This window comes from Chenopodium album, chromosome 24 (assembly GCF_948465745.1).
Source record: "Chenopodium album chromosome 24, dcCheAlbu1.1, whole genome shotgun sequence".
Classification (NCBI taxonomy): domain Eukaryota; kingdom Viridiplantae; phylum Streptophyta; class Magnoliopsida; order Caryophyllales; family Amaranthaceae; genus Chenopodium; species Chenopodium album.
In genome coordinates, this window is record NC_137857.1 from 4403618 (window position 1) to 4430574 (window position 26957).

At 32.2% G+C, this 26957-nt stretch overlaps 3 protein-coding genes and 1 pseudogene across 5 annotated transcripts; 1 reads left to right on the top strand and 3 right to left on the bottom strand.

Annotated features, from left to right (window-relative positions):
• Positions 1-3401: 3401 nt before the first annotated feature.
• LOC145611387 (uncharacterized) lies at positions 3402-7749 on the bottom strand. Of its 3 annotated transcripts, XR_014106372.1 has the most exons (6): positions 7486-7749; positions 7270-7384; positions 7052-7166; positions 5768-6709; positions 4727-5010; positions 3406-4630 (listed from the first exon to the last, which is right to left on the bottom strand). XR_014106372.1 is itself a non-coding variant. In XM_081666712.1 (5 exons), exons 1-5 carry the CDS (start codon positions 7584-7586, stop codon positions 4970-4972), a joined length of 1314 nt encoding a protein of 437 aa, XP_081522838.1. In that variant the 5' UTR covers positions 7587-7749; the 3' UTR covers positions 3405-4969. The 3 variants fall into 3 exon arrangements, 1 of the variants encoding a protein (XP_081522838.1); XR_014106373.1 differs by having other exon boundaries at positions 3402-4630; positions 4727-6709; XM_081666712.1 differs by having other exon boundaries at positions 3405-5010.
• Positions 7750-12364: 4615 nt separating this feature from the next.
• Positions 12365-14675, bottom strand: LOC145611295 (protein LURP-one-related 12-like). The gene is made up of 2 exons (XM_081666608.1): positions 14270-14675; positions 12365-12901 (listed from the first exon to the last, which is right to left on the bottom strand). Exons 1-2 carry the CDS (start codon positions 14501-14503, stop codon positions 12473-12475), a joined length of 663 nt encoding a protein of 220 aa, XP_081522734.1. The 5' UTR covers positions 14504-14675; the 3' UTR covers positions 12365-12472.
• Positions 14676-15896: 1221 nt separating this feature from the next.
• Positions 15897-26915, bottom strand: LOC145610415 (protein LURP-one-related 12 pseudogene; annotated as a pseudogene).
• LOC145612335 (uncharacterized) lies at positions 21922-23774 on the top strand. The gene is made up of 2 exons (XM_081667706.1): positions 21922-22372; positions 22942-23774. Exons 1-2 carry the CDS (start codon positions 21958-21960, stop codon positions 22953-22955), a joined length of 429 nt encoding a protein of 142 aa, XP_081523832.1. The 5' UTR covers positions 21922-21957; the 3' UTR covers positions 22956-23774.
• Positions 26916-26957: the final 42 nt, after the last annotated feature.

The following is a 26957-nucleotide window of genomic DNA, read 5'->3' on the forward strand; positions in this document are numbered from 1 at the left end:
TATGATGAATATATCGGAATATGATTTGAGGCCCTTTTTAACTAGTTTCCTTGGTAAATCTCAAGTTCGTTTTTGTTTTTAAGTAAGGGCATGTTCACATTTACTGAACTGAGTTGAACTGAACTGAACTGAACTGAGTTGAGTTGAACTGATTGGAACTGAACTGAACTGAATATTTTATGAGAGAAGGAAATTAGGAGCTGAACTGGACTGAACTGATTGTAGTGCTGAACTAAACTGAACTGAATTAAAATTAAGCTGAAGTGAACAAACCCTAAAGCTAGCTCAATTGCTCAAAGGCCAAGGGGCCGAGCTGAGGTAAGGAAAAGTTATCAAAGATGTGAGAGTCATTATTTAATTACTACGTATTTTTTATTCACTAACATAACTTTTCTCTCCGTTTGACAAATTTCAAATTATCTAGTCACGTGAAAGTTAGAAACCACGAGATAAAAACCTACAGGTTGTATTACTTATATTTATAAAATCTAAAGTATATGTCAATTCAAAATACCAAAATACCTAATAATTAACAACTTTGTAGTCTATACGTATAATGTAAAAAGAAACTTCTAAAATTGCCAAAAGAAGTTGTAATACAACTCAAGTAGCAATCACGGGGAATTTTTTTTATAAAAACAATGCTTGTACTTGAGTACCGATTATCAAAATTTTACCTTTTTTTAGACATTGTTGTCCAATTACAACACATTCTAACATATAAACGTTTTTTTTTTAAAAGGGTCGTCTACTAGTTAGTTTATTTTATTTAATTTTTTGGGAGAAGAAAAAAAAAGATGACCCTTATTATTAGCTATTGATTAAAAAACACAAAATAAATGTTGAATATTAATCAAAGCAATTGTGTATTTTACAATTTTGTTAATTTATTTTCAAATAATAATATTACATTCACAATATTTACATAAATCACATCTTAGTATAGTTAGAACTTGAACAATCCATTAGGACCAATACCATCCATACATATGAATTTATTTATACATGATACGTTACACAACGTACCTACGAATTGAAATTGACAACTAATTATTTATATAAAATAAAAAAGAATGCAACAATTCTTTATCTTTTTTTTTTTTTTTTTTTTGACGGGAACAATTCTTTACCTTAAATAAAATTACTAGCCACTAGGAACTAGCCCACTAATTAAGATCGGTTCCACTCCAACTCAAATGCTGGAAGCCTGGAAGTGACCTAATCCATGATCATTTAAGTTCAAACTCAAGTTTCATAAAGTTAAACAATACCCTACTACTAACATAAAATATAATTTTCTCCATAACTTTAATCATTCGTTTTCTATTCCTCGTCCAAAATCTTCATGATATTTTAGTATTTAAAAAAATTTACAATATAATTATAGCATCATTCCTCATACATAATCATAGCACTGTTTATAAATAATTACCCAAAATCAAATGTTAAAGCATGAAATAGGGACCGAAAAATTAAAAATTTTGATTTTTTTTTGTAATATCGAGTAAAATACTATTGGAACCTTAACATGTAAACATGTATGTTCATTGAAAAGGATCCTTTCACATGGTATAATTGTAGAAATTCATCTTAGACCCACAAAAATTGTCACATAGTATAGAGCTCCATATATATTTTAGAATACAAGTACAACTGTAATGCGTTTACCATGGAAATTTGTACATTATTTACATATTTGAATTTTCTTTTATAATTGTAGAAAATGTCACACGGCTCAAGTTACACCTACTCACCCATGTGAGTCTTCTCTTACCTTTTTCTAATAACATGTTTTCTTAGCTTCTTCCCATTTTCTTTGCTTACCCCTTTTTCTTTATTATTCTAGGGTATTTTGTCAACTAATGGTATGGTCTTATCTTCCTTTTATTAGTTTATAATTTATAATGATAGTAATTAAACATATTAAGTACCAAAATTATTGACTTGTGGGGTCCTTCTATGCACTTTCAGGTAAGCTTCTATTAAAAAAGTTACAAATTTTGGAATTTCATGATTGTAAATTCACACATCAAAACTTTAACATATGCTATGGTTTATGAAATTACATGACATGTTTGTCTCATGCAGAACCTTTAGGTATCAAATAAAAGAGAAAAGTCCATTCATGAAAAAGAACTGAACAAACGTTATTGCTCCTCTAATCAAGTTCTAAATACGTTTTACCCTGGTTTCATCCTTGATTCAAAACTCTTACTAGTTTGTGAACTAAACACGTTATTAAAGGTGTAACATTTAGTACTGAGATGAAAATTTTTAGAGATGGCAATCGAACCGTTCATAACTAGTCAATTCGGGGAGAGTAAATCATATGGGAAGATTTTGGATTCAAATCAGGTCATTTCGGTTCTATTACCAATGCTTATTTCAATAGAATAATTATCAATAGGAACATTCATTTTTGGGTCGAGTTGGTTCGAGTTAAGTTAGGTTAAATTGTGTCAACCGATTTAAGGTAGATTTTGGGTTGCAAATTAGAAATTTTAGACGGGTAATCAAGTACGAGCTGGTTTTGCTAAGTCTAGAGATAAAGGGAAACTTTAGTATCAAGATTCTTAAGTGTCCTATAACAATCAAATACTTTGGATCTCTAAGGCCTACGAGGCAATTGATGTTTCACTACATTACTCGGCCCATATTATTTGAATCCGCAATTGCTATTGGGCTAAAAAAAAGACACTAATTTGGCCCAATTCTATGGGTATAAATGCCGTTGTTCATTATTGGTACCATATTTTAAGGGTCAATGTCATCCCTAATTTTGCCATTTTCTTATGCCCCACAAAATTCTCAACTCCATGTTATGAATAACCGAGTTGTCACGTCACCTTGTCTCACTACATCCCTTTATCATGCATCAGTTTGAGTGAGCCCAAGTCTTCAAATAAGGACAAGATCTTCTACATCACTACATCCTTTTTAGGGGTACTCTTATTTTTTACCTCTAAGAATAAATTAATGTGAGACATTCTCATCAAAATTCGCTCTTAGCTGGTTGACAAAGATGTAAACAACTACTCGAGGAAATTATTTTATCAAACAAACCTGAGAAGAGTATTAGTATAAACCTTTAAATTCCACTTATTTTTGAGAAAGCACCTAGGCACCAAGATACACTTCGTCTTGACAATTGACTCGAGACATTGCCTCTCCTTCACTAATACTTTTCCCTGTGAAGATGAAGCCTTATATGTGCTGTACAAGTACGTACATGCAAGTCTAGGTAACTGAAATGAGCAAGTCCAAGTCTTCAAAGTTTTCAACCAAAATAAACAAAACAATCCTATAAAAATTTCAATGATACATAATATACAGTTGAATACAATCAAATGATTTTATTTGCTCGGTTTTTCCTTTGATGATGGTGAGATCCTCAAATCGACATATACAATCAATGTCGTTGGACCATCCAGTCGTAAGTCATAATGATATACAAATAAAGTTCATCACAACAATAATACACGCAGCCATAGAACAACCGGCAAAAAAGCTCAAAGGTACATCAAAGATGACGTTAAAGCAACAAGAAAACATGCTAACATATATAGACCTGGATAGCATATGTTTTGGATGCAGATTGTGACCATTACAGTATATTTGGGCCACTACACAGGACATTCTACTACAAATAGACTCAAAATTCAACAGCTATAACGACCTATAAGTCCTCTATATGTCAGAGTTATCTATAGGGTTAAATGATATTCATGTTGAAATAACATGATTGAATGTCATCAACAAACACTATACTTCAGCAATGCAACAGAATTCTAATCTCCATTGTTCTAAAAGAGAGTCCACCTCTACATCAGTAGATGCATCCAAAGCCATGCAGCTAACCACAGCTAATGGCTGAACCTGTTAGAAATTTAGGGCATACTACAACGTGTGGAGACTTAAAAAATATACAGTGATTCATTGAATCTGAAGGTTTGACATAACTGTGCCGAATGGAGATCGTAATTTCACAAGTATCAGCTTCTGGTGTATTCAACGCAATGCTGGCTTTAGCTTTACCAATGACAGCAGCTTATTCAGTCAATTCTTCTGCATATTTCCCACACAAGGACACAAGTGTCAATTCTCATCTTTTACTGCAACAAAGTCGTCCGACATAATGCTCTAAGAACTAATCTCGACAACTAAACAAAAATTTTCTGCCTGCCCTGCATACTTTGACAAGCATGAACTACAGCTTGTGATCTTGGAACAGAAAGGAGAATCATCTTCTTTCTTCTTCCGTTTACTCCCTGCCCATCACCAATTAGATATGCAGCCTACAAAGCCTTGTACTGTCAAATACTGGACGGGCTGATTGTATAAAATTTCAAATTCCTTAAGCAACATACTACGTACATGATTATCACAACGCCCAGGTGCAGACAGTAAACTTAGTATTTTCTCCCTATACAGCCCTCCCTCTCACCCCCTCTTTCTGTGATTAGGGGCTGGGAATGTATGACCTTAGAATGAGCAGAGCAAATAACCAGTTAATTACCATTGAATGCAAGCTATACTGCCGCTTCTTTTAATATTGCACAACCGCTTGTCCGGGAATATAACTTTGGCTAACAACAATTTCTTCACATCCTACAAAAACAGCATCAATCACCTGCAGTAGAGACAGCAAAAATACAATTCTGAGGATAGCATTATCAAGAAAAGCACCAACGATGATTAACTGAAATGAAACTTGAAGAATATTGACCTTGCTGCATTTCTCCTTGGTGCAAGGGAGCTCTAGTGTCATTTGTGAATTGTTTTCTGCAAAAACGTGCAAGAGCTGTGGGTTTTTCACCACATTCTAAACTTTACCCGTGCAAAATGAAGAGTCCACTAACAGCGGAGAAGTTCTAAAATTTGTAAATGACTCCTTCTAAAGAGATCTCCCCCCTGTACAGGTTTCAAAGTCTTCACTCATAGCACAGTATCATTTTAAAAGACTTTTTTGCTATTTCTTGTTCTTTGAACTGACATGTTTTGTGCTATCTCCTACCACAATTTGACAACAAACCTTTAGAATGCCTCACAAAAACACAATTGAGATATGCAATCTTGGCACTACAATTTTTAACCTGGTCTGAAATCAAGAGCTCCTCAACTACTTTTACATTACTTTATAGTATTAAATGGCTTCAAGCTATAACTTTGCTACAGCATAATACCATCTAACTTGAAGGAATTTCCTTTTGGGTGCCCAAAGGTAGATATTTACACTCAACAAAATATACAAATTTTGGGCCATCTGAAAAAAAATCATTAGCTGTCATCTGATGTTGATAAATCTTCACAAGTACTGCCAATATTGGTGGATATTTGCAACATAAATGATCCCTTCAAATAGACTTTCGATCAAAAATTTGAAATTTCAACACAGTATCATTGAGTGGGAAGCTGTCATAGGATGGCAATTCATGCGCCTCCCAACCAGAGATCATGATTTATCAATATATGGCCCTCTTATCGTTTTAGCCAATCTATATCTTGTTCAATTTCATAAAAGGATCTAGGTTATGACAATTTTATCTAACAGTCTTAGTTGGAATAGCAGCCCTATCTTGCAATATTGAGTCACAATTATGTTACTCAAATAAAAGTGTTCTTTCAAAACTTGTTAGCTAACTTGCAACATTGCTATTAGCAACCTAACAATACTATGGAGAGGTTAGCATCAGGGCCAAGACAAGATTAGACATTGCATTCATAATACTTCATTGCATTTCACTCATTCAAAAAATGTGTTACAAACCTGGCCATCTATATTGACCATGAAACTGGTTAGGTTGGAACTCCGGAAGCCATTGAGCACGCTCATCGTCTAACTCGATATGATCTGGGGCTTTACGCTTTCTTAGGATTGCATTTCTTTCAAGAACCTGACCCTCCTGTTCCAGTCTGTTGTCATGGGATTCAGAGAGATCATTCCCACTTTGCCTGGGGAAGAAACAAATTTCAAGATTCTTAGCACATGGCTCAGAGTACTTGCTAATCTCTCGATGACTACTTGAACCACCACCACTGGTCAGATGACCAAGACCTTTTTCTAAACTTGTACCAGGGCAAGAAGGACCCAATCGTAAAGACAAATCACAGTCCATTTCAGCCGCCTTTCCATGGTTATCAACTGAATTATCTTGCCCATGCTTGTCCTCTGCAGTTTCTACACTCCCACCAGGTAGTAGATTCCTCGTGCTGGCAAAACAAGGAGGCTGTGTTCCATGCCAACCCACTGGTGTGCCAACAATTACATTCCTAGAATTAGAGCTTTGAGGTGACCGGAACCCAATCTGGGGGTCAACATTCTGAAAATTACTACCATAGTACAATGGATATATAGAACCAAAATTCAACAAGGAGTTCGATTCAGTAGGCACAGAGGGCATAGGTCTAGGGAAGCTGGATTGAGAATAGGGGTTAGGGTGAGTAGCAATGTAGCTAGTATTGGGCGCCATTTGGCTGCTAGAAAGTGAAGATGTACTAGCCTGGTTTCCCATTGTTGACCTCGAAATACTCAATGGACTTCCCGCGAGGTTTGGTGGCTGAGGGGGTGGCCTGGGGTAGTTAGTATCATCGGGAACAGCCGGAGCTGCCTGAGCAGGTTCTTGGAATCTTGGGTTGAGATAACTCCTCGGATTACTGTTCCGCTGGCTACGTGATGCTCTAACAGGATGACATCCCAGAACAAGGGCAGCTGAACAACAGAATTACACGGGGAAGGATTAATCTTTGCTTACTGCTATCCATACACACCTCATCACATAATGAATTGGGCACTCTGACAAGCCTATGATAACATACTGCCAAAAATGTGAGAGAAATAAACCCTTCAGCTAAAACCTAACCCTAAACTTTTGCATGATGCTAACAATCAAATGAAATTGACAACAAAAATCACTACAAAATCATCAAAATTTTCAAGACCCATTACAATGCACAACCTAACAATCACCAAAATACCTCAAAGAAACAACTTTTTCAACAAATTAAGATCCAACTACACAATTTATTACCAAAACTCATAAAAAATTGGTACCTTCAATACATGGCTGAAGAAATTGACCAGTTTCAGTACTCTCATCTCTTCTAATTATAGTATCAACAGCATCATTAAGGCGCTCCCAAAGTGTCTCAGGATCCACATACTCAGCCTAATCAATCAAACAATGTACACCCAATAAGCTCAAAAAACCAAACAAATGCTCAAAAGAGTCAAAACCCACAAAAACCCAGAAATTAAAAACACAAAAATACCTCAGAATTAGCTTTAGAATACATAATTTCTTCAGCTTTTAGCACAACACGAGGCAACTTCTCTTGCCATTCTCTATTCTTTCTAGTAACAGAGCTATGAGCTTCAGTGACGACTCTGAACAAACACATGGTGGGCATTACAAAAAACGAACCAAAATTCACAGAAATTGAGCTGAATCATCAATGGAAAACAAAAAATAACAAAAACCCAGAAACCTGAAAATCTGTTGAATGATTGAACCTCTGATGGGTTGATGTCTATCACTATGCCAAGCTCTTCGAACACACTCATAAGGTCTTGGGCCTGGTCTAGGCATCTTGCTAAGTTTCAATTCAATTGAATTGAAATTGAATTGAATTGAATTTCTTGTGTTGTTGGGGTGAATAGAGTGAGAAGAGAGAGAAAGAAAGAGAGAAAAGAGAAGACTGATAAGGAAGTTATTCTGTACATGGGGTTGGGGGTTCCCCTTTTGGCGCACCTTCTCCTTCTCTCTCTCTCTCTCCTCCTCTCCACTTCAATCTCCTGTTGCTTTCGTGCTTTTTTGCCAAGCAGACAAGAGCCTCTATGAGGGGTAAACTTGGCATATCGATCATATAATTTGATCGTACCGCTCTTAAAGTTTTCGATATAGGTTATGTCAAAATAATCCCAACTATCTCGTCAAAAAAAAAAAAAAAATCCCAACTATTGCTTCGTCCGATTTTTTTTTAAAAAAATCGGTTGTGTCTTGTCTGTTTAATCTCTTGTTGCTTTCATGCCTCTTTGGCTATAACAGACAAGTGCTTGAGCGCAACATGATCATATAATATGGTCCGTCTGCTCTTATATGTCTCAGCCATGGAGTACAAGTTATTTCTAAAAAATCTCAACTATCGCTATGTGCCTATGTGTATGTAGGATGTTAAATTATGCATCTTTAGCTTATAGATAAGGGATTGAGTACAACTAATCAACAAATAATCATATATTATGGCCACTACGCTGATAAAAATCTTAGCTTATTACATACTTGGATTAAGAAATAATCTCAAAATTATCTCAATTATTCATTCAGAAAACTTAGATTAAGAAATAAGTTTGGAAAGATAAGTAGGTCAACAAACTACCTTTCAAAGTAAAAAATATCAACTATACTAGACAACACCAACATATTTGGCAATTTTATATGGATTTTCTTTATTCAAATTTATATGCAAGTTTCTTATGGTGTCATTGTAACACCATCAAAATCTTTAGCAAGCTAAGAAATAATTAATTAGAGAAGCAAACTTTATTATTAAGATTGCATTTAAAAGAGGAGCAAACTTTTATCATGATTTTGACCTTGAAAATTGCTGAAGGATTATCTCCTATCACTAATTTAGATATGCTAAATTGAAAAGGTTGCATGCATGGACTTAATTGTACAAAGACAGACAAGAAGAGTTTTAAATTTAAGGGGAAGAGACCATATCATAACAAGTTATAATGATAGTTGAACTCCCACTCGTCTTCCACACAAAAAGTATTTCTCCATGTATAACCAATGTATAGCCGGAACGATGCCTCCACAAACTTGAAAATGACTTAGGGTCTATTCTCATTGACTGAACTTAACTGAACTGAACTGAACTTCAACGTATGAGAACAGGCCCTTAGTGTATTATAATTACTCAAAACTCATAGAAAGATATTTTGCTTTATATATGAAGTTACATGACAGATTCATTTTGATAACCTATACAAAGTATCTCTTACTGTTATTGGTACGGGAAAATTAGACTAAATAAGTTGATCAAGATAACACCAAGCTAAGATAAATTTAAATCAGAGATGTTCAGAGAAATAAATCGATGGATAAATTAAACTCTTCAATTTTTAATTTTTTTGTTTTTGTAATCTTGTGTTAGGAAAATGATTTTTTTTTTCTTTCTCTTTTTCTAAAATCAATTCAATTGCTTTTGGCCATCAAAAGCAAGTTTAGTATACAAGTTTATTAAGTTTTACATAAATTTTCTCGACTATGTTAGATTTCTCTAAGCAAGATTAGCGCAGTCTCATCTTAAGACTTTAATCCATTGCCACATCAGCTTTTTAGATTTAATTTATTTTTTCCCTAATTAATAATTATATTATGACTCCTTAAGACTCGATAAAATTTATCTCTTCAATCGCTCAGACTCATATTTTTACATATAAATAAAATTATTAAAGTTATTTAAAAATAATAAAAAAAAAAAATTAATTGAGTGTTAAATTGAGTCTGAAGTCGAGTCTTGAATTTTCAAGACTCCACTTCAGATTTTATTAAGACCAAACTTCATAAATGCTTAAAAATAATAAAGTCTCGTCTTACCGCAAAATTAGAAAATGATGATGCCATCTAGAATCTTAAGACCTAGGGCTAATCTTACTCTAAGCATTATACGAAGTAGGTAGTTTTAATTCATTAAACAAATTTGCTTAAATTTTCTATATTAAGTCATCTAATATTATTTTATTTAAATCAATATTATTTAGTGGTGATTTCAGTTATTATTTCCCCTTAGATTATCTCTTATTGGCCTAAATAAATTTTGTACGATCATATATAAGAGGTCATTTTCACCAAAAAGAAGATGATACAAGAGATCATAACTCAATTGTGTATGTACATGGTTAGGTATGCATAATTTATTGGTTTTTATATTTTATTTTATTTTATTTTAAAAGAACCTTGTTTGTTGGTTGATAAGTACCAGTAATTATTTTAATTATGTTTGTTTGATCTATCCCTATGCTGCCATGTCTCACCTTTAACTTAGACAATTAATTAGCTAACTTCTACTTGATTGATTATTATTATTATTATTATTATTATTATTATTATTGATCTATAATAATTTTGATGGAGGATAATAATCATATAATCAATAATTTCCATTTGTGTTACCTTTTGGAGTGCTTGCTTTTATTATTAGTGTTTGTGGAGAAAAGGAAAAAAAAAAAAAAAAAACTACTTCGTATTAATCTAAGCTATCCCACTTGATGTTGGGATTTTTGGGCATGTCACATAAGTGGAGCCATAAGGTTGTGGTTGTTGCATTGTTGGGGGTCACATATGAAAGGACACTTAGGTTGTGTCTAGGGATTCATCTTAGATTTCAAAATTTGAAGCAAATATACTCCATCAACAAGACTACAACCATATTTTTCATAGGGTCGAAAGGACACCTAGGTTTCATTGTGCCTTATCTGGATTCATCGTAGATTTATAATAAAGGTTCGAAGTTTAAAGGGGATATATACAATGAATGTAGTTACAAAATAATTAATGGTAGGCAAATACTTAATTAGTAGTAGATATTACTCATACGAGTTTATGATAAGTGCAAAAGACAATGATAGAGACATGATTTAGTCACAATTTTAGGCACCACAGTTCAAGATTTCAACCAATTAAATCAACTTCTAATAAAAATATGTATACAAAGTACTCGTATGATATCGGTAAATATATAGATGTATAGATCAAAAGTGAAACATATATCTTTTCATTATAAATGCATTGTCTATAGATTTAATGAACAGATTTTGTCTTCATTTGGGTTGGAATAATATATTACATACAGACATACTACATTTGTACTAATTTTAACCTACAGCACAATTTTTTTTGATTTAACATGTTGTTGGCTTTTCATTGTCAATAATAAATTCAAGAATGCATGTCTTATATATAAAAAGCACAACATAAATAAGGGCGCGACAGAAATCAATCATGTAAATAAAAAAATACGAGTAGTGTAAATATGTAAAAAAAAAAAAAAAAAAATTTAATTCTTTTGTATAATCAGTAAAATCACAAGGAATAAAATTTTATGGTTTAAATTCAAACCTTAAATATATAGACATTTACATAATGATAAGATAATATAATACTTCCTTTTAAGTTTCTTATCTTCCTCATCTAAATTAATAAACTTATCTATGGAGTGCGTACAATTTTTTCCCTAGTGTTTCTCCTTATCAATTGTCTAGTCATTAATGCTGATATGAATTCATTAAACCCATATAGGACTAGGTCTACATAAGTCATTCATCTCATTGATCTTACGATTAAGATTACACTAAACATACGAATAGATGTAAATAATAAAATTCGAAATAGTAATTTAATATTGAGAATTGAACGAACCATAAATAATACGAGTAATACAAGTATCAAATAATACTTGTAGTATATATAAGATGATGATCCATAAGCTTCTAAATTAAACCTAGAATAGGACCACCACATATATTTTGTAGTGTAAATGTGTAAATGCTTTCAATTTTTGGAGTTAATGCATAGTGGTTAGTGATATAGTAAGGTCAGACGTCAAACTTATTATTATTATTATTATTTCTGCTTTAGTATTATAATAGGTTTCTGCCAACACTATTTTTGACCATCTAAAGTTTACATAATTTGTTGTCAAAAAAAAAAAAAAAAAAAAAAAAAAAGTTTACTTAATTGATCATCCCATTAATTTTGATTGCTACTCACCACACTAGAAGACACCAATGCAATCTATTTTTGTGCGCAAATCTGATCCATAGTACTACGTACATTTAGCACATTTAAGATAGAGCAAGCATACTATTTAATACATATCTAATAATGCATGGTTAAATTACATACAAGATAGATGTTATTATTAATGCTCTTGATTGTGTTTCATATTTTCATTATTTAATTTTACACAATCAAACACAACTATTTCATTCACTGCCGTGATGTTTTAATTTGTTTTTGTCGATCTCATTATTTGACTAATGACTATTGTGAATTTGTGATACGATATTAGGTCAAAAAACATATGCTATAACTCTTTAAATTTTAATCTCTAATCAAATATTCCAATTTGCGTTCTTCTTTAAAAAAAAAATAGAAAAACTTTGTGCAAAATGATTTTTGGTGGAAATTTTAATGACTTGTACTCTTATTTATTATACATGGCCAACAACCATGATTTTGTAATTGGATACAACAGCTTTTTGGCTAACTTTGTCAGCCAAATAAAAATCATCAATTGATAACACACAACATCCATCCTTATGAACAATTAGGCCTCGTTTGATGACACCAATAAATTAATTGAAATCGAAAAAGTAGTAAATAAAACTGATAAGATAGTTCACATGTGCACCCGAAGAAAAAATTAAAATTTCCCTACGGAGTAATAAACAATTTTTCCAATCCTATGCATCCATAATGTCCTTGTGACATTCAATGGGAGCAACATCATCATCACCATCAATTCTATCAAGTGCCAAAACTAAGCCCATAACAAAAGCAGCATCATAACCAGCCTTAAGAACCAGACTAAATACATCTCTTCCTAACACTATTTTTCTTGTGGGCTCCACTTTTCGTTTAATCGTAGCCACTGATTCTTTTGATGCATCATCATGATTTGATGATGTTACATGATATATGGTGCAACTTCTCTCACTGAAACACCCCTCAATTTGGTACATTGCATGAGATCTACCGTTGATTTCCACGTTTAAGCTCGACCGTCCGATTAAGGTTGACTTCCATATGTTGAAAATTGGTTGTAGTTGTTGTTGTTGATCGTTGGATTTCTCCCCCAAGAATCCTTCCCACCTATGATGAAGTGTAGGCCTCTATTTTCATGCCAAATATGGATTAGAAGAAAAAAAAACATATAATTGATCTTCAACGAAAAAAAAAAGTGACGTTGTTTAGGTTAACAATATATACTTGCCTATATTGGTCACATACGTCGTATTTACAATGTAACACTGCACAGCTGCACTATAATCTCGAAGCCTCTAAAAGTTAGGAAAGCTACAATTAATTCAGTGACACCATACCTAGTGAGTAGTGACCCTGACCCTAACTAGCTAAAACTAGGAAAAAAAAAAAAAACTTTATTTTAAGTTGCTATTGTGTGTCAATCAATCATCTATAGATGATAAATAGAGTTGGAGATATGCAAAAAGCTAGAATATTGCAGACGTAGACTTGAAAGGGTTTTATGTATCGCTTTTACTCGCTAGTCAAATTTCATCCACCTATGAGGTTTTTATTTATTTTTGAAACCCCCCTATGAGGTTTTTAAGTCACTAACAAACTTAAATTCCAGGAAAAAAAAAAGGTCAAACTAAGTGTGTGACTGTGTGCATGATATGTGCTTTTAAATATACTCGATGCTTGAGATAAGTTTTCAACAAGAATTAACAATTAGGTTTAACTTAAAATGTATGTTATCGAAATCAAGAAAGTGTTCATTCATGCCAAGTCCGTGTTTGAAATTTTTAACTTAAACACATGTGACATATGTTTATGTATTCAAACTCAACAACCATACATTAGCTACTAATCCTAGTAAAATACTTTAGGTTACAAGGTAAGCGATTAATTTTCATTAAAAGGATGTCCAATTGTCCATTTACACAAATATTGACAATCAATTTCAGAAGGATGTCCATTAACACTAATACTTCTATGTTTATGAACATTAAAGCTAACCAAGTTTAGCACAAAGTTTATCAGAAGTGGGCATCTTTTATAAAGAAGGTAATAGTGTTTTTTGTAGGCCCAATGCCAGAGGATCCACGCTCAGCCCATAAATGTTGAGCCCACATTTTGTCATTATTAGAAAGAAAATTGGTAGAGCTTCACCAATTATATTCGCAGTTGCGTACGAAACTCTGCATTGGCCTGGGAAAGTCAAAATGTTGCAATTAAAAAAGAAAGGAAAAGTATATACTACTCCGTAGTAAATTAATTAAAGACGAGGATTAGAGAGTATAACCTCCACACATGTATCATTCAACATTTCTAATAGTATTTCTACAATCACCACTAGACATTGCTAAGTCTAATTATGTTAGATTATGTGTGAAGTTACACAACTAATTTTGTATAATATTACATGATGATCAAGAGAATTATTATGAATAAATGAAATTGCAAAACACCATATATACATGAATAAGAATATATTAAAGCATGAAATGATCGATCACCTTAGGGAGGAGAGTGAGGAGGGGCTTGCCAAAGGTATCCATAAGAAGGAGGCGGTTCTTAGTCGGAGAGTACGTGTCGACTCGAAAGACGATATCACCCTTGGAGTCGTACACTATGAACCCATCTCCTTGGTTAAACATTGAAGTTTTGTGCACGGTTAACTCTACTTCTTCCTCATAACAATATCTTTCTTCCACCACCACTTCTTTCTTCACTTCATTATTATCACACATTTTTTGTGAATATCTTTCTCTTATTCTAACTTCTACTATACTACAAATTAAAGTGCTAATAACTTAAAAAGAACATATAATGAACAATAAAAGTAACTACTAGAAGTATATAGTGTTGTTGTTATTGTTTAAGGAATTAAAGGAGGTTTTAATTTGCTTTGTTGAGGTGGTTGAAATGGTGTGGTTTTAGCTATAAATGAATGTTCAATCAATCTTATCACTTTGGGCCTTAGCTTAGGCCTACAAGTCGTTGTTGTGGGGGTTGTGGTATGGGGTTGGAGTCTTATTGGAAGTCAAGGAAGTCGGTCGTTTTAATGGAATATACTAGTATTAATTAATTAAGTACGTTGTTATTTTTGCCCGTGCTAAAAACATTACTCTCTTCGTTCTTAAATACTATAGCTCTGTTTGTAAGTAATTTTAGAACCCTTGTGAGTTGTGATTATCGCTTGGAAATTAATAAAGTATTTTGTGCACGAGTGTTTTTTAAAGAGTGATTTTAATTATTGTTTGTAAGAGAGAAATGAGCGATGAATTAGTGCAAATGAAGTTAAATTAAGGGCATGCAATGAGCTAACGACATATGCAACCTTAGATTGCATGTATAAACATAGGACATATATTTTATAGAATGGTATAAGTTTGATAATTTATGACAAATACATGCGCCAATCAGTGAAAAAGTGCAGATGAGGTTTAAAACATTTGTATGCATAAAAAAAATTGTAAAAATTAGGCAATGATTTAATAATTTATTCAATAGCTAGTAATGGAGATGAGAGGATTGGATAGTCATTTTATATAATAATAATAATGATAATAATAATAATAATAATAATAATAATAATAATAATAATAATAATAATAATAAAAAACTAGGGACCATGATATAAGAACTAATTTAATATAAAAATATGTGGATATTTCCAAAATAAAATTGATGTACTTACAAAAATTGTCATTATACAAAAATATGGTACTGGCTGGGCTAAACAAAGATTAAATTCTAGTGCTAAACTTGAGGTCGTGTGTGAGTCTTGTACATTAGACTATTAGAGAGGGAGAGAGAGAACAATAAAAATTAATCCAACATATATATGAAAAAGCCACAAAATACCCTAAGTTAAATATCACGCTTATAACCTCTCCTCATTGAGAAAATCTAAAATAAATAATTGTTATATGGTCAATAGAGCAAATACCTTGACATTTTCACAATTTACTAACGATGATACTATACCTTCACTTTTTCTCTAGTAAATAACAAAAATATCTAAAATACTCTTATATTTTGCTACAAAAAATTTCATCGTTAAATGGACTATTCATGTATAATATAAGTAGTGTTAATTTTGTACAACCCACCCTCCTATTCTTCTATGTACAAAAAATCCTAGTGATGAGATTCCATGGGTGCAACCTCAACAATATCATCACCATCTATTCTATCAAGTGCTAAAACTAAGGCCATACCAAAAGCAGCATCAAAACCACCCTTAATACTTAGACTAAAAACTTCTCTTCCTAATAAAATTTTTCTAGTGGGCTCCACTTTTCGTTCGATCTGAGCCACTAATATTCTACACGTGGTATGATCTGATGAAGAGTTCACATAATATATGGTGCACCTTCTCTCACTGAAACATCCTTCAATTTGGTACGTTGCATGAGATCCATCGTGTACTTCTACCATGATTATTTTGGACCGTCCGATCATTGTTGATTTCCATATGCTGAAGATTGGTGGTTGTTGATGATTCCCTAATTTTTCACCCATGAATCCTTCCCACCTTTGATGAAGTGTTGGCCTCTATTTATCCCAAAGAAAAATTTAAAAAAAAAAAAAAAAAAAAAAAAAAAAAAAAAAAAAAAACAAAAACAAAAATTAATACTTGTATAATTTATAAGCAATTAAAAAAAATGTTGTTTGACCACATCTTTTAAAATATACATTATAAATTATAAAATAAGATGAAATTATAAAATAAGATGACAATATAATTATAAAGATCATTCCTAGATGTATGACATGTATCATACATTATTTTATACAAAAGCATTCAGCAATAAGTGTATTAAAATTTTTATAATAATATACGAGTATATCACAACTTCAAGAGTTTGTTATTATTGTCTTTTATCAATAACGACCTACGCGTAATGACTATAAACAATTACTTAAATTGAGCTTTGAAGAAAAGGAGGTTTAATATAAGCCACAAAGCTTACTTCTTAACAATCTATTACATATTACTAAAGGCGAACCTAACATGACACTTGGCAGCATTGTATTGAGTATTTTCCCTTCAAAATATTTACTTCAATAAAAAAAATACTTACCATAATGAAGGATCATTGTATCTAAATAATGAGATTTGCTTTACATAAAATCTAAACTAAACTTTCTAAAATATTAAATTGTTAATTATAACTGTTGTATGTGGTTATTTTTATTCATACATACACTCACTTTCTAATCCGTTCACAAAAAAAAAAAAAAAAAAAAAAAAAAAAAAAAAAAACTCACTTTCTAATAATTGGTGTCAAGTCCTTATTTTTATGTCGTTTTATAATTTTGTTGTATTGTAATTAATCCGTATTAAACAATTGTGCATCTATTGCACGAGATTAATGTTGTACTTCACTATATAAATTAGCAAAATCTGTGCATTGCACGGGACTTGAACTAGTTGGTTCTAAAATTAAACCGAGTAATAATATACTACATAGTATTAGCCGGACATACATGGCCTTCTATTTGACCAACCAAGTTTTATGTATAGCTACTAAGCATCCTTCAAGTATGCATCTTTAAATGTGAAAATTCCAAGCACTTGTAATTTTAGATAGATAGATTACAACCCTAAAAACATTGATGCTTAGCTTGGCGGTATATAAATTAGTCACCTTATACATATATTAAAACTCAACTTAATTGAGGAGCAAATAAAATTCAACTCTTCAAAATGGTATTATTGAGTGACAAATTCTAAAGCATTTTCCACAAATTCGTAGAGTTGTCAAAATTGAGATAAGCTTCTTCTAACATATGTAAAAGTGATGACATGTTTTCATAACCCTTGATGATATTGAGATTCATATATATATAATGTATAACAACAAATATTGACAAAAAGGCTTAAATTTTGTTTAAATTACCTTAGGTAGAAGGGTGAAGAGGGGCTTCCCGAAATGATCCATGAGAAGAAGGGGATGCTTAATAGGACCATACGAGTGAACTCGAAAGATGATATCGCCTTTTGAATCATACACTATAAACCCATCTCCATGGCTAAACATCGAAGTTTTGTGAATTGTAAACTCTCTATCTTCTCCATAACAATACCTTTCTTGTACCATCACCTCTTTCTTCATCTTATTATCCTCCATCTTTTTTCTTCTCTTCAAAGTAATGAATTTTTAGACGGTAATTTGCAAATTATGTAGCTATATATTATATATTAGCATATTACTATATATATATGTATATAAATTAATAGCATGTAGAAATATTAACTTGATGAAGGCGGCATGGACAATTAAGAACATACAACTATGAGTGGGTTGCCTCAAATTGAATTAATAATTTAATATTAATTAAGTTGAATGTTGTTTTTAATTAATCTTGTGTTAAGACTTGAGATGGATACAATTTTATGCTCTTAATTTTTTATTAATAGTCAATCTTATCACTTATATACGCCGGCAAGTTATTGTGTTAAATGTGACCACTTCTTTCTATTAGTTTTATTTATTACTTTGAATTGCAAAGAGTTGACATTTGGTGGTTTTAACATATAAAAAAAATAAAAAATAAAAAATTAATTGACCAAAAAAAAAAAACATTGTTCTATAATGAAGTACTTCGTATGTTTTTTGATAACTTATCACTTGGTTCTCTTGAGAAGCATAAAAAGACTTCCCCTTTATTGAACCCACTAATTCCACGAGGTAGAGTTACAATGTAACACTAAAAATAGAGTATATTCCGTAACATAATTAGTTTAATCCCGTGCACATAATAATTAAAACTAGGTTAGATCCCGTGCCATGCACGGTTTTTCACTCTTTGTTACGGAGTATTAATTAAAACTATATTTAAATATAAAAATAAATGGGTCTATTGTCTATTTTTTATTTTATCCCAAATCTTGCAACTTAAAATACTACTCCGTACTATTTTTTTTTATGACTACATTTTTTAATTCAAACTTTCTTTTTTATATTATCTATTTCACATTTTTAAAAAAATTTCATTTGCTAATTATATTAGGTTGAAAGATTATATTGATGAATTTCTTTTTACTATAAATAATAATTATATACATTAAAAAGCAATTACTTATATAGAAGTAGAAAGATATGATTAGATATCTAAGTTGGTAAATATATTATTTTACGATTGTTTTTCTAAATTTTTGAAGAAATTTTTTTGTGTATATTCTCTATCATTTTTTTCAAAAGTTTTTTTTAAAAAAAAAAATACTAAGGACACACCAGAAAATGACACGTGTCATTGCTGGTGTGTCTTTTAGTATATAGTTATTGATTGATTGCCAAAAAAAAAAAAAAAAAAAAAAAAAAAAAAAAAAAAAATTGTTAACTTGTCAAGCAGTCTGAATATAACGTTTAAGCTAATGTTTTCATGTTTACTGGTCAACTTCCAATAACAATACTCTAAATGATTATTCGCGATATCAAAAAAACAAAATTGTATAGTAAGGCCCTGTTCAATTCACCTTATTTTTACTAAATTAGAATTATTTTTAATGAACTGAAACTATTTTTGCTGAAGTTAAATTAACTTTACTAAACTGAAATTATTTTTACTGCACTAAAATTATTTTTACTGATTTACTATTATATTTATTCTTTATAGTTACTGAATTTAATTGAACTGCACTTATTTTTACTGAATTGAAATTATTTCTAATGAAATGAAATTATTTTTACTTAGGATATGTTCACATTTATTGAGCCAAGCTGAATTGAACTAAACTAAACTGATTGGAGCTGAATCGAACTAAACTGAACTGAATAGAGCTGACATGAATATTTTATGAGAGAAGGAAATTAGGAGCTGAACTGAACTGAAATTAAGCTGAAGTGAACAGGCCCTTAATATTTTTTTAAGGTGAAGTGAATAGGGTCTAATATGAGAGGAAATGGGAACTATATTAAAGTAGTGAGAAAAAAGATGGATAAAGTAAGGTCCTGTTCACTTTATCTTAAAAAAAAAAATTCAATAAAAATAAATTCAATTCAGTAAAAATCAGTAACTTTACAGAAAAAATATAATAGAAAATCAGTAAAAATAATTTCAATTTAGCAAAAATAATTTCAATTCAGTAAAATAATTTCTGTTCTGTAAAAATAATTTAAGTTCAGCAAAAATTGTTTCAAAAAAAAAAGTTCAGCAAAAATAATTTCAGTTCAGTAGTAAAATAAGGTGAAGTGAACGGGGCCTAAGAGTAAGTAGAGACCATAAGTGGGTAGAGTCATATTATTAAAATGTACTATGTGATATTTTTAAAAGAGAAAGTGTGTCAAAAAAAAAAAAAAAAAAAAGACCGAATAAGGCAAGTGTAGTATTTAAAGGAGATAGTAGTAAAATAAACTAAAGATGAATATTTGTATGGTTTTACAATTGCAAATGAGCTAATGTTTTAAACTCTCGAATCAATATACAACCAAACATACTATAACCAGACAAAATCCATTTAGAACCTGACTTTAACCCAACCAAAAATTATCCGAATCAAAACAACCCGTAAGTGTTTTACATGGATCTAGATTGATCATGAACTCTTGTCAATCCGACTTGATTTGACCGGCTACCTAATTAACAAGACCCATATAATCAATGACTTGATAATAAATCTAATCGAATCGATATAAACCTGAACCTACAATAACCCAAGTAAACTCGCTCCCAAACCGGCTGTTTTCAAACCAACCTAATTTATGACTTGAATCATTTATTACCCAAACCAAATTAGCGATCTATAATAATACATCTAAACCAAACTAGACCAAACCAAACCAAACCAAATATGATTCGAACCAACCCGTCAAACCAATTGAACCCCTTTCATCCCAAACGTTCAATCATTGACGTTAACCAAGTCCACTCACGTCGTTTATTGAGAGTTTGAGTCTTTGAGACCAACAACTTAACATCCTATGCGTCATTTACACCAACCCATCTTATTAACTTTACATTGACATCTTTACCCTCTGTGATAGGCAAATCAATTTGATAAATTTGTGTTTTCTCCATTTGTTAGAGTTAAGTATAAAACAGGGGACTCAATTATTGCAAAGTATGGGGAAATGGGACTCAATTTATTTTATGGAGGAAAAGGGGACTGAGGTTAAATTTCCAATTAAAGGGGTGTTTTTAGGTGACTTAACTCACATTTAACCCAAGAAGAATTAAGTCCCTTGTAAAGAATTAAGTCTCTCATTATTGTCTTGAGTAAACCAAATGAATTTAATACCTTCATTAATCATTCTTTTTTTTTTTTTTTTTTTTTTTTTGAAAGAAACGTGAGGCTTAATATTAATGAAGGAGTTAAATTACATCCAGATCCGCAATAGTGGATACACTATGCGGAAAAGAACTCAGAAACAATTGTTCAACCCCACCCATAGAAACTAGCCTGACAACTAAGTGTGCAACAACATTCCCCCCTTTCTTCAAGAAAAGGCATAAAAGCCACCATTCAAAACATCAATATCCTTTTTTTTTTTTTTTTTGAAATATCAAAACATCAATATCTTCAAGAACTAGATCAATAGGAGTTCTTCCATTACGAGATAACACTCCCCTCGCTGCACAGTGCACACTCAGCTCTTACACCTCCATGTCCACCCGAGACAGCAACATTATATGATCTGAAATATAATCGTTTGAAATTAAGAGAGTGCAACAACAAAAGCTTTGTTTTTTTAAAATTTGTTATCCAAAAAAATAATCTTTCAATAATAATTTCTTAACAAAAAAAAAAACCAAAGCATGTTCTTCATCTTCATGGTTATAGCTTATTTGTCTTTCTTTTGTAGCAGAAGCACACATCAGTAGTTTCAATAAATACTTGCAGAGCCCTGAAATTAAAAATAAATTATGGACTGTATTAAAATAAAAAATTAGGGACTCAATTCTTTACAAATTAAAATATTAACAAAAAAAAAACATACTTTTTTTTAATTGGTTAACCAAAGGGACTCAATTGTTTCCAAGGGGACTCAATTCTTTCCCCTTAATTAATTAAAACCCACCGATAACCCAAGTCCGTTCTAGCCCAGTCCCCTTTTCGTCTTTAAAATAAATTGAGTCCCCTTTTTCTATATTTTGCAAGAATTAAGTCACCTATTTTAGACTTAACTCCCATTTGTTACTTCAAAAATACAAAAAAACCAATTACAAAAAAAATTTGAAATTCAAAAAACAAATGGATTGCTCATCGGCCGACCGTGCTCATCGGATTTCCGGCACCGGCAACGGTAACGGTAACAACCAATTTGACCGTGTTAAGAAGCTTGTTCTTGTCGGTTTAAACGCCGGCGACGAAGTGTATGTGCTTCGGGCAACTCCGTCTACTGAAGAAGGTGATAAAACTTTACTCAAAATCCTTCAAAATACAGAATTTTTGGTTGAGAAAGAGAAGGAGAAGGAGAAGGAGAAGGAGAAGGAGAAGAAGAGTTGGTGGAAATTCAGCTTCAATGGAGTTTTCGAAAACTTCTGTAAAGTTGCAATCTGTGCAGTTTCAACTATTTTCATCTTCAAGCTAATCAAGGGTGAATTTGACAAGAATATGGTGGATGAATTGAAGACTTTCTGTGATGTTTCCATCAACCTACACCAGAGTAAGTTCCTTTTCAATCCCCAACCCAGAAATTCTAAATTTGATACTACCCAGAAATAATCTTACCCAGAAATTCAAAATTTGATAGTACCCAGAAATAATCTTACCCAGAAATTCAAATTCGATAGTACCCAGAAATAATTTTACCCAGAAATCCAAAATTCGATAGTACCCAGAAATAATATTACCCAGAAGTTCAAAATTCAATACTAGTGTTTTTTGATTAAACGGCAAATAATCATACCCAGAAATTGAAAATTCGATTGTACGCTAGAATGTTACCCAGAACTTGATATCTTAATTCGGCAACCCATTCCCCCAAAATCAAATACCCATTTGAAATTTGAGAATTTGTATGTTTAATTTTATTATTTTATAGCAGATTGAGAAAACCCATAGTGGGATTGTTGAGTTTAAAGTGTTTGTTGTATATTTATATTTAATTTTTTGTTGACAAAGATTGCTTGTGTTGATGCTAATGGTAAAACGTTGAGTTATGTGTGTTTTTAGAGATGAAACGCATTTTAAATTCAATCTCACGAACTCAATTTTGTTGTTGTTTTTTTTCAGGAGCTTTAGGCTGAGGTCCAGTTTATATTTTGATCAAAGGAGGAGCACTTTGGAGTTCATATGATAATTGATGATACCATCTTTTGGAGTTAGTTACTACAGTAGTTGTTATCCAGTTTATATTTTGATCGATGGAGGAGCAATTTGGAGTTCATTTGATAAGGGTAGATACCACTTTTGGAGTTAGTTAGTACAGTAGTTGTTATCCAGTTTATATTTTGATCAATGGAGGAGCAATTTGGAGTTCATTTGATAAGGGTAGATACCATTTTTGGAGTTAGTTAGTACAGTAGTTGTTATCCAGTTTATATCTTGATCGATGGAGGAGCACTTTGGAGTTCATCTGATTGGTGAAGATACCATTTTTGGAGTTAGTTACTACAATAGTTGTTATCCAGTTTATATTTTGATCGATGGAGGAGCACTTTGGAGTCCATCTGATTAGTGAAGATACCATTTTTGGAGTTAGTTACTACAGTAGTTGCTATCCAGTTTATATTTTGATCGATAGAGGGGCACTTTGGAGTTATCAGATAAGTGAAGATAACATTTTTGGAGTTAGTTACTACCGCAGTTGTTATCCAGTTTATATTTTGATCGATGGAGGAGCACGATCGATGGAGGAGCACTTTGGAGTTCATCTGATAAGTGAACATACCATTTTTGGAGTTAGTTACTATAGTAGTTGTTATCCAGTTTATATTTTGATTGATAGAGGAGCACTATGGAGTTCATCTGATAAGTGAACATAGACAGTGGATTTCCACTACCAACTGTATAAATGCTGTAATAACTATTGAAAATAGTAGACAATTAATACAATCTTCTATGCTGTCTTGTTCAATCTTCTTTCTCTCTATCTCTTCTCTCTCTCTAAACCTCAAGACCACCAATATAGGAGCTCGAGCTCCTCCCTTATCATCATCTTTAGTAAATGGTTGTCTTTGTTTCTTTTTAACTTAAACTCACATTTATGCTTTTGCTCATTTGGACCTTTGCTGTTTATAATGTGATGGTTTGAGCAGGATGCCCTGTTTAAGCCAGTGTTATAATGATTACAGGTGGGTCTCAAGACTCTCAAGGCCTCATCTGTTAGTTAGTTTTTATGAACTTCAATACTTCGTTTTTTTTTATACTGAATTTGATTGTAGTAACAGTAATTGTCAAGTTTTCTTGCAGTTTTGAATCAAGCTGGATTAGTAGAGTGCATTTTCTGCTCCGTTAACTCATCATCTTCATCATACTATATTATATGAAAGGTTGACACTGAAGTTCTGCAAAGTTCTTGGAATTGTGTTATATTTTCAATCACATCTAGTTATATGCTTTTCTGAGAGATTTGTAAGCTGTGCCTCCTTATTCTCTTACAGTATTTAAATTAGGTTGAACATAGTCAGTTTATGTTTCATTTTTGTCTGCTAATTTCTTTGAACCTTAATTAACCATGGTGTATCTATGCTTCTTGCTAATAATGCTAGTATCTGCTTGTTTTGTAGACAGCATATGCCAGCAGAAGTGGTATTAAAAGAGAATAAACTGGACAGTGCAACAACAAATTTATGTACGTATAGGTTTTCACCAACATTTGACTCAGTTAGCAAATTAGGCTCAACTTAAATTGTACTTGTATATAGAAATATTCTTGCAAAAAAAAATCCCTTGTTATATCTTCAGTAATTATAACCAATAGTCCATACTCCAAGGTCCACCATAGAAGCACATTGGCTATTATTTGGGTAATTTCTCGTGCTCTTTCTGCTCTATGTCAATGCTTCTATAAATAATTTATTAAGGCAAACAGGAAATAAGAGTATGTGAAGTTCTTTGAAGTTCATGTTTCCCACAATGATTGTTGTTGCCAATGAGGACTGCAATTTCTGAAGATAATCCTCTATAATACTTGCTTTGAAGCTCATTTTGTACATATTAAGACTTGATAATATCATGAGTTGATCAATTTTCTTAATGTATAATTGTGTATTGCTTTATTATTCCATGACCAATTTCAGTTCTAAGATTACTCTTGATTATAATCTGCTCATAATATCCCACTTAAATAGCTTGGTGTTGCTGAATGTCATTCTGGCTTGTACATTGACAATTATGAATGCCGATGAATGGGTTTTCCCTTGGTTTAATACATTATTCTCAAGTTTATTTATTCGCTTGCTTTACTATGATTTCTCTGTTGTATCACTTATTGATTTGTTTGCAAAATAACTTTAGGCATTTTGGTTAATAAATTTTGAAAAGAGTCTTCTCGCAACATATGTCATGTGTTAGCTTTCAAACTATCATATAGTTTTTGCTTGGTTTTTATATTTGTGTGTTCTTTTCTTATATGGTTCCCTAGAATTAGTGGTTGGCTCAACTTGGCTGCTGTAGGTATGCTAATGGTGTGATAATCAAGGATACACTCGCTACATAGCCTGTTGCGTTTGGTAGCCACTAGCCAGTCATTATCAGTCGATGTCGAAAGGTGCCCCTTTTGTTGAGATTGATTCATTGATTTAATCTTATACTGCTTGATCCATTGTAACTGGTAAGTTACTATGTGTCTTGAATAAATCACATTTTACATATAGCATGTAACTAATGCAAGGTACAACACGAATTCAATTTTCCAAATTAATTTACCTTGCTTTCTTTTATCAACATCTAATTTAACAATTTTTAAGCCAAGTTAACATAGATTTGAGGGCTTTCTTATTCATGCTCTAGAATGTTATACTCCCTATATTATGATTTGGTGACAGTATTAGCTTCTTCATAACCCTATGCTGGAGCTTACTCTTGATTCACCTTAGAGCCATGGGCCTGACTGAAGTATATGTGCTAGAAAACTTGCTTGTATTTATTGCCCTTTTTTTCAGCTGCTTTCTTTGCTAAAAATAAGTTGGTATGTATTCTCAAGTAGTTTATAGTTATATATTGATTGTCTCTACATGAAGGTTTGTTGGGGATTTCTGTTAATTTTATTGAGCCGTAAGAGCTGTGTTTTCAACTATCCTGCAACTAGAAGATAAGAAGAGCCATTTTTGTTAATCTTTTCCTGGTCGGTTGTCTTTTATACTTACGAAATTTTAGCTTCCTGTACTCGATATGACAGACTCTCTGAAAGTCTGAAGCTCATAGATTTGAGAAGCCTCCTGATAGAAAGGCCTTGGATTTGATTAAGTCATGTGCAATAGTTGTTATTGAAAAATTTGCTGACACAATATTTTGGTATGGATTTATTTAATTTAGGTGCCTGGGGGGTTTCTAGTCTACTTACTTCAATTTGAAATGTTGCTATTGATGTTTATCAATTGATTGTTACTTGCTATTGTTGCCCTCTGCAGTTTTATGCAGAGTACTAAAAACGGAACCTGCGTTTACCAGGACATGCAAGGTTTGTTGTTGAAACTACACGCAGATGACGTTTTATATTGTATCCTCGGATATTTATCATTGCGTGATGTAGCAAGATTGATTACATTATCAGGAAACTGGAGAAAGGTGTGCTTAACCCTGTCCTCGCTTGACCTGGATTGCCGTGTAATGTGTGGTAAGCTTCCAAGACCCCATTCCGAGCAATGTGAACCATATAAACAAGCATATGTGAGGAGTGTGGATCAGGTGCTAAATAACTACAAGGATCAGAATATCTTATTCATTCGTCTGGTGTGTTGCTTTGATGAAAAATATTCCGCTGATGTTGATAGGTGGATCAATCTTGCTGCAGCGTGCAAGGGTTTGCAGACTCTTACCCTTCAGTGGATAGGAGATGTTGAGCCCAAGTAAGAGCAGTTGCTTCTTATCAATGGTTCCTTGCTTTCCCAATTGTCTTATTTAAATGATATGCATCTAGATTGTTGCATTCTGAAGCTTGACAATGGTTTTTTATTAAGCAATATGACTACCCTTGATCTACATCGTGTTACTGTGGAGGGGAAGGCACAATGGCAGGCAATTCTTTCTTGCTCTTCAACCATTAAACATCTGTGGTTGAGATGGTGTAATGTTCCCGAAAAGTT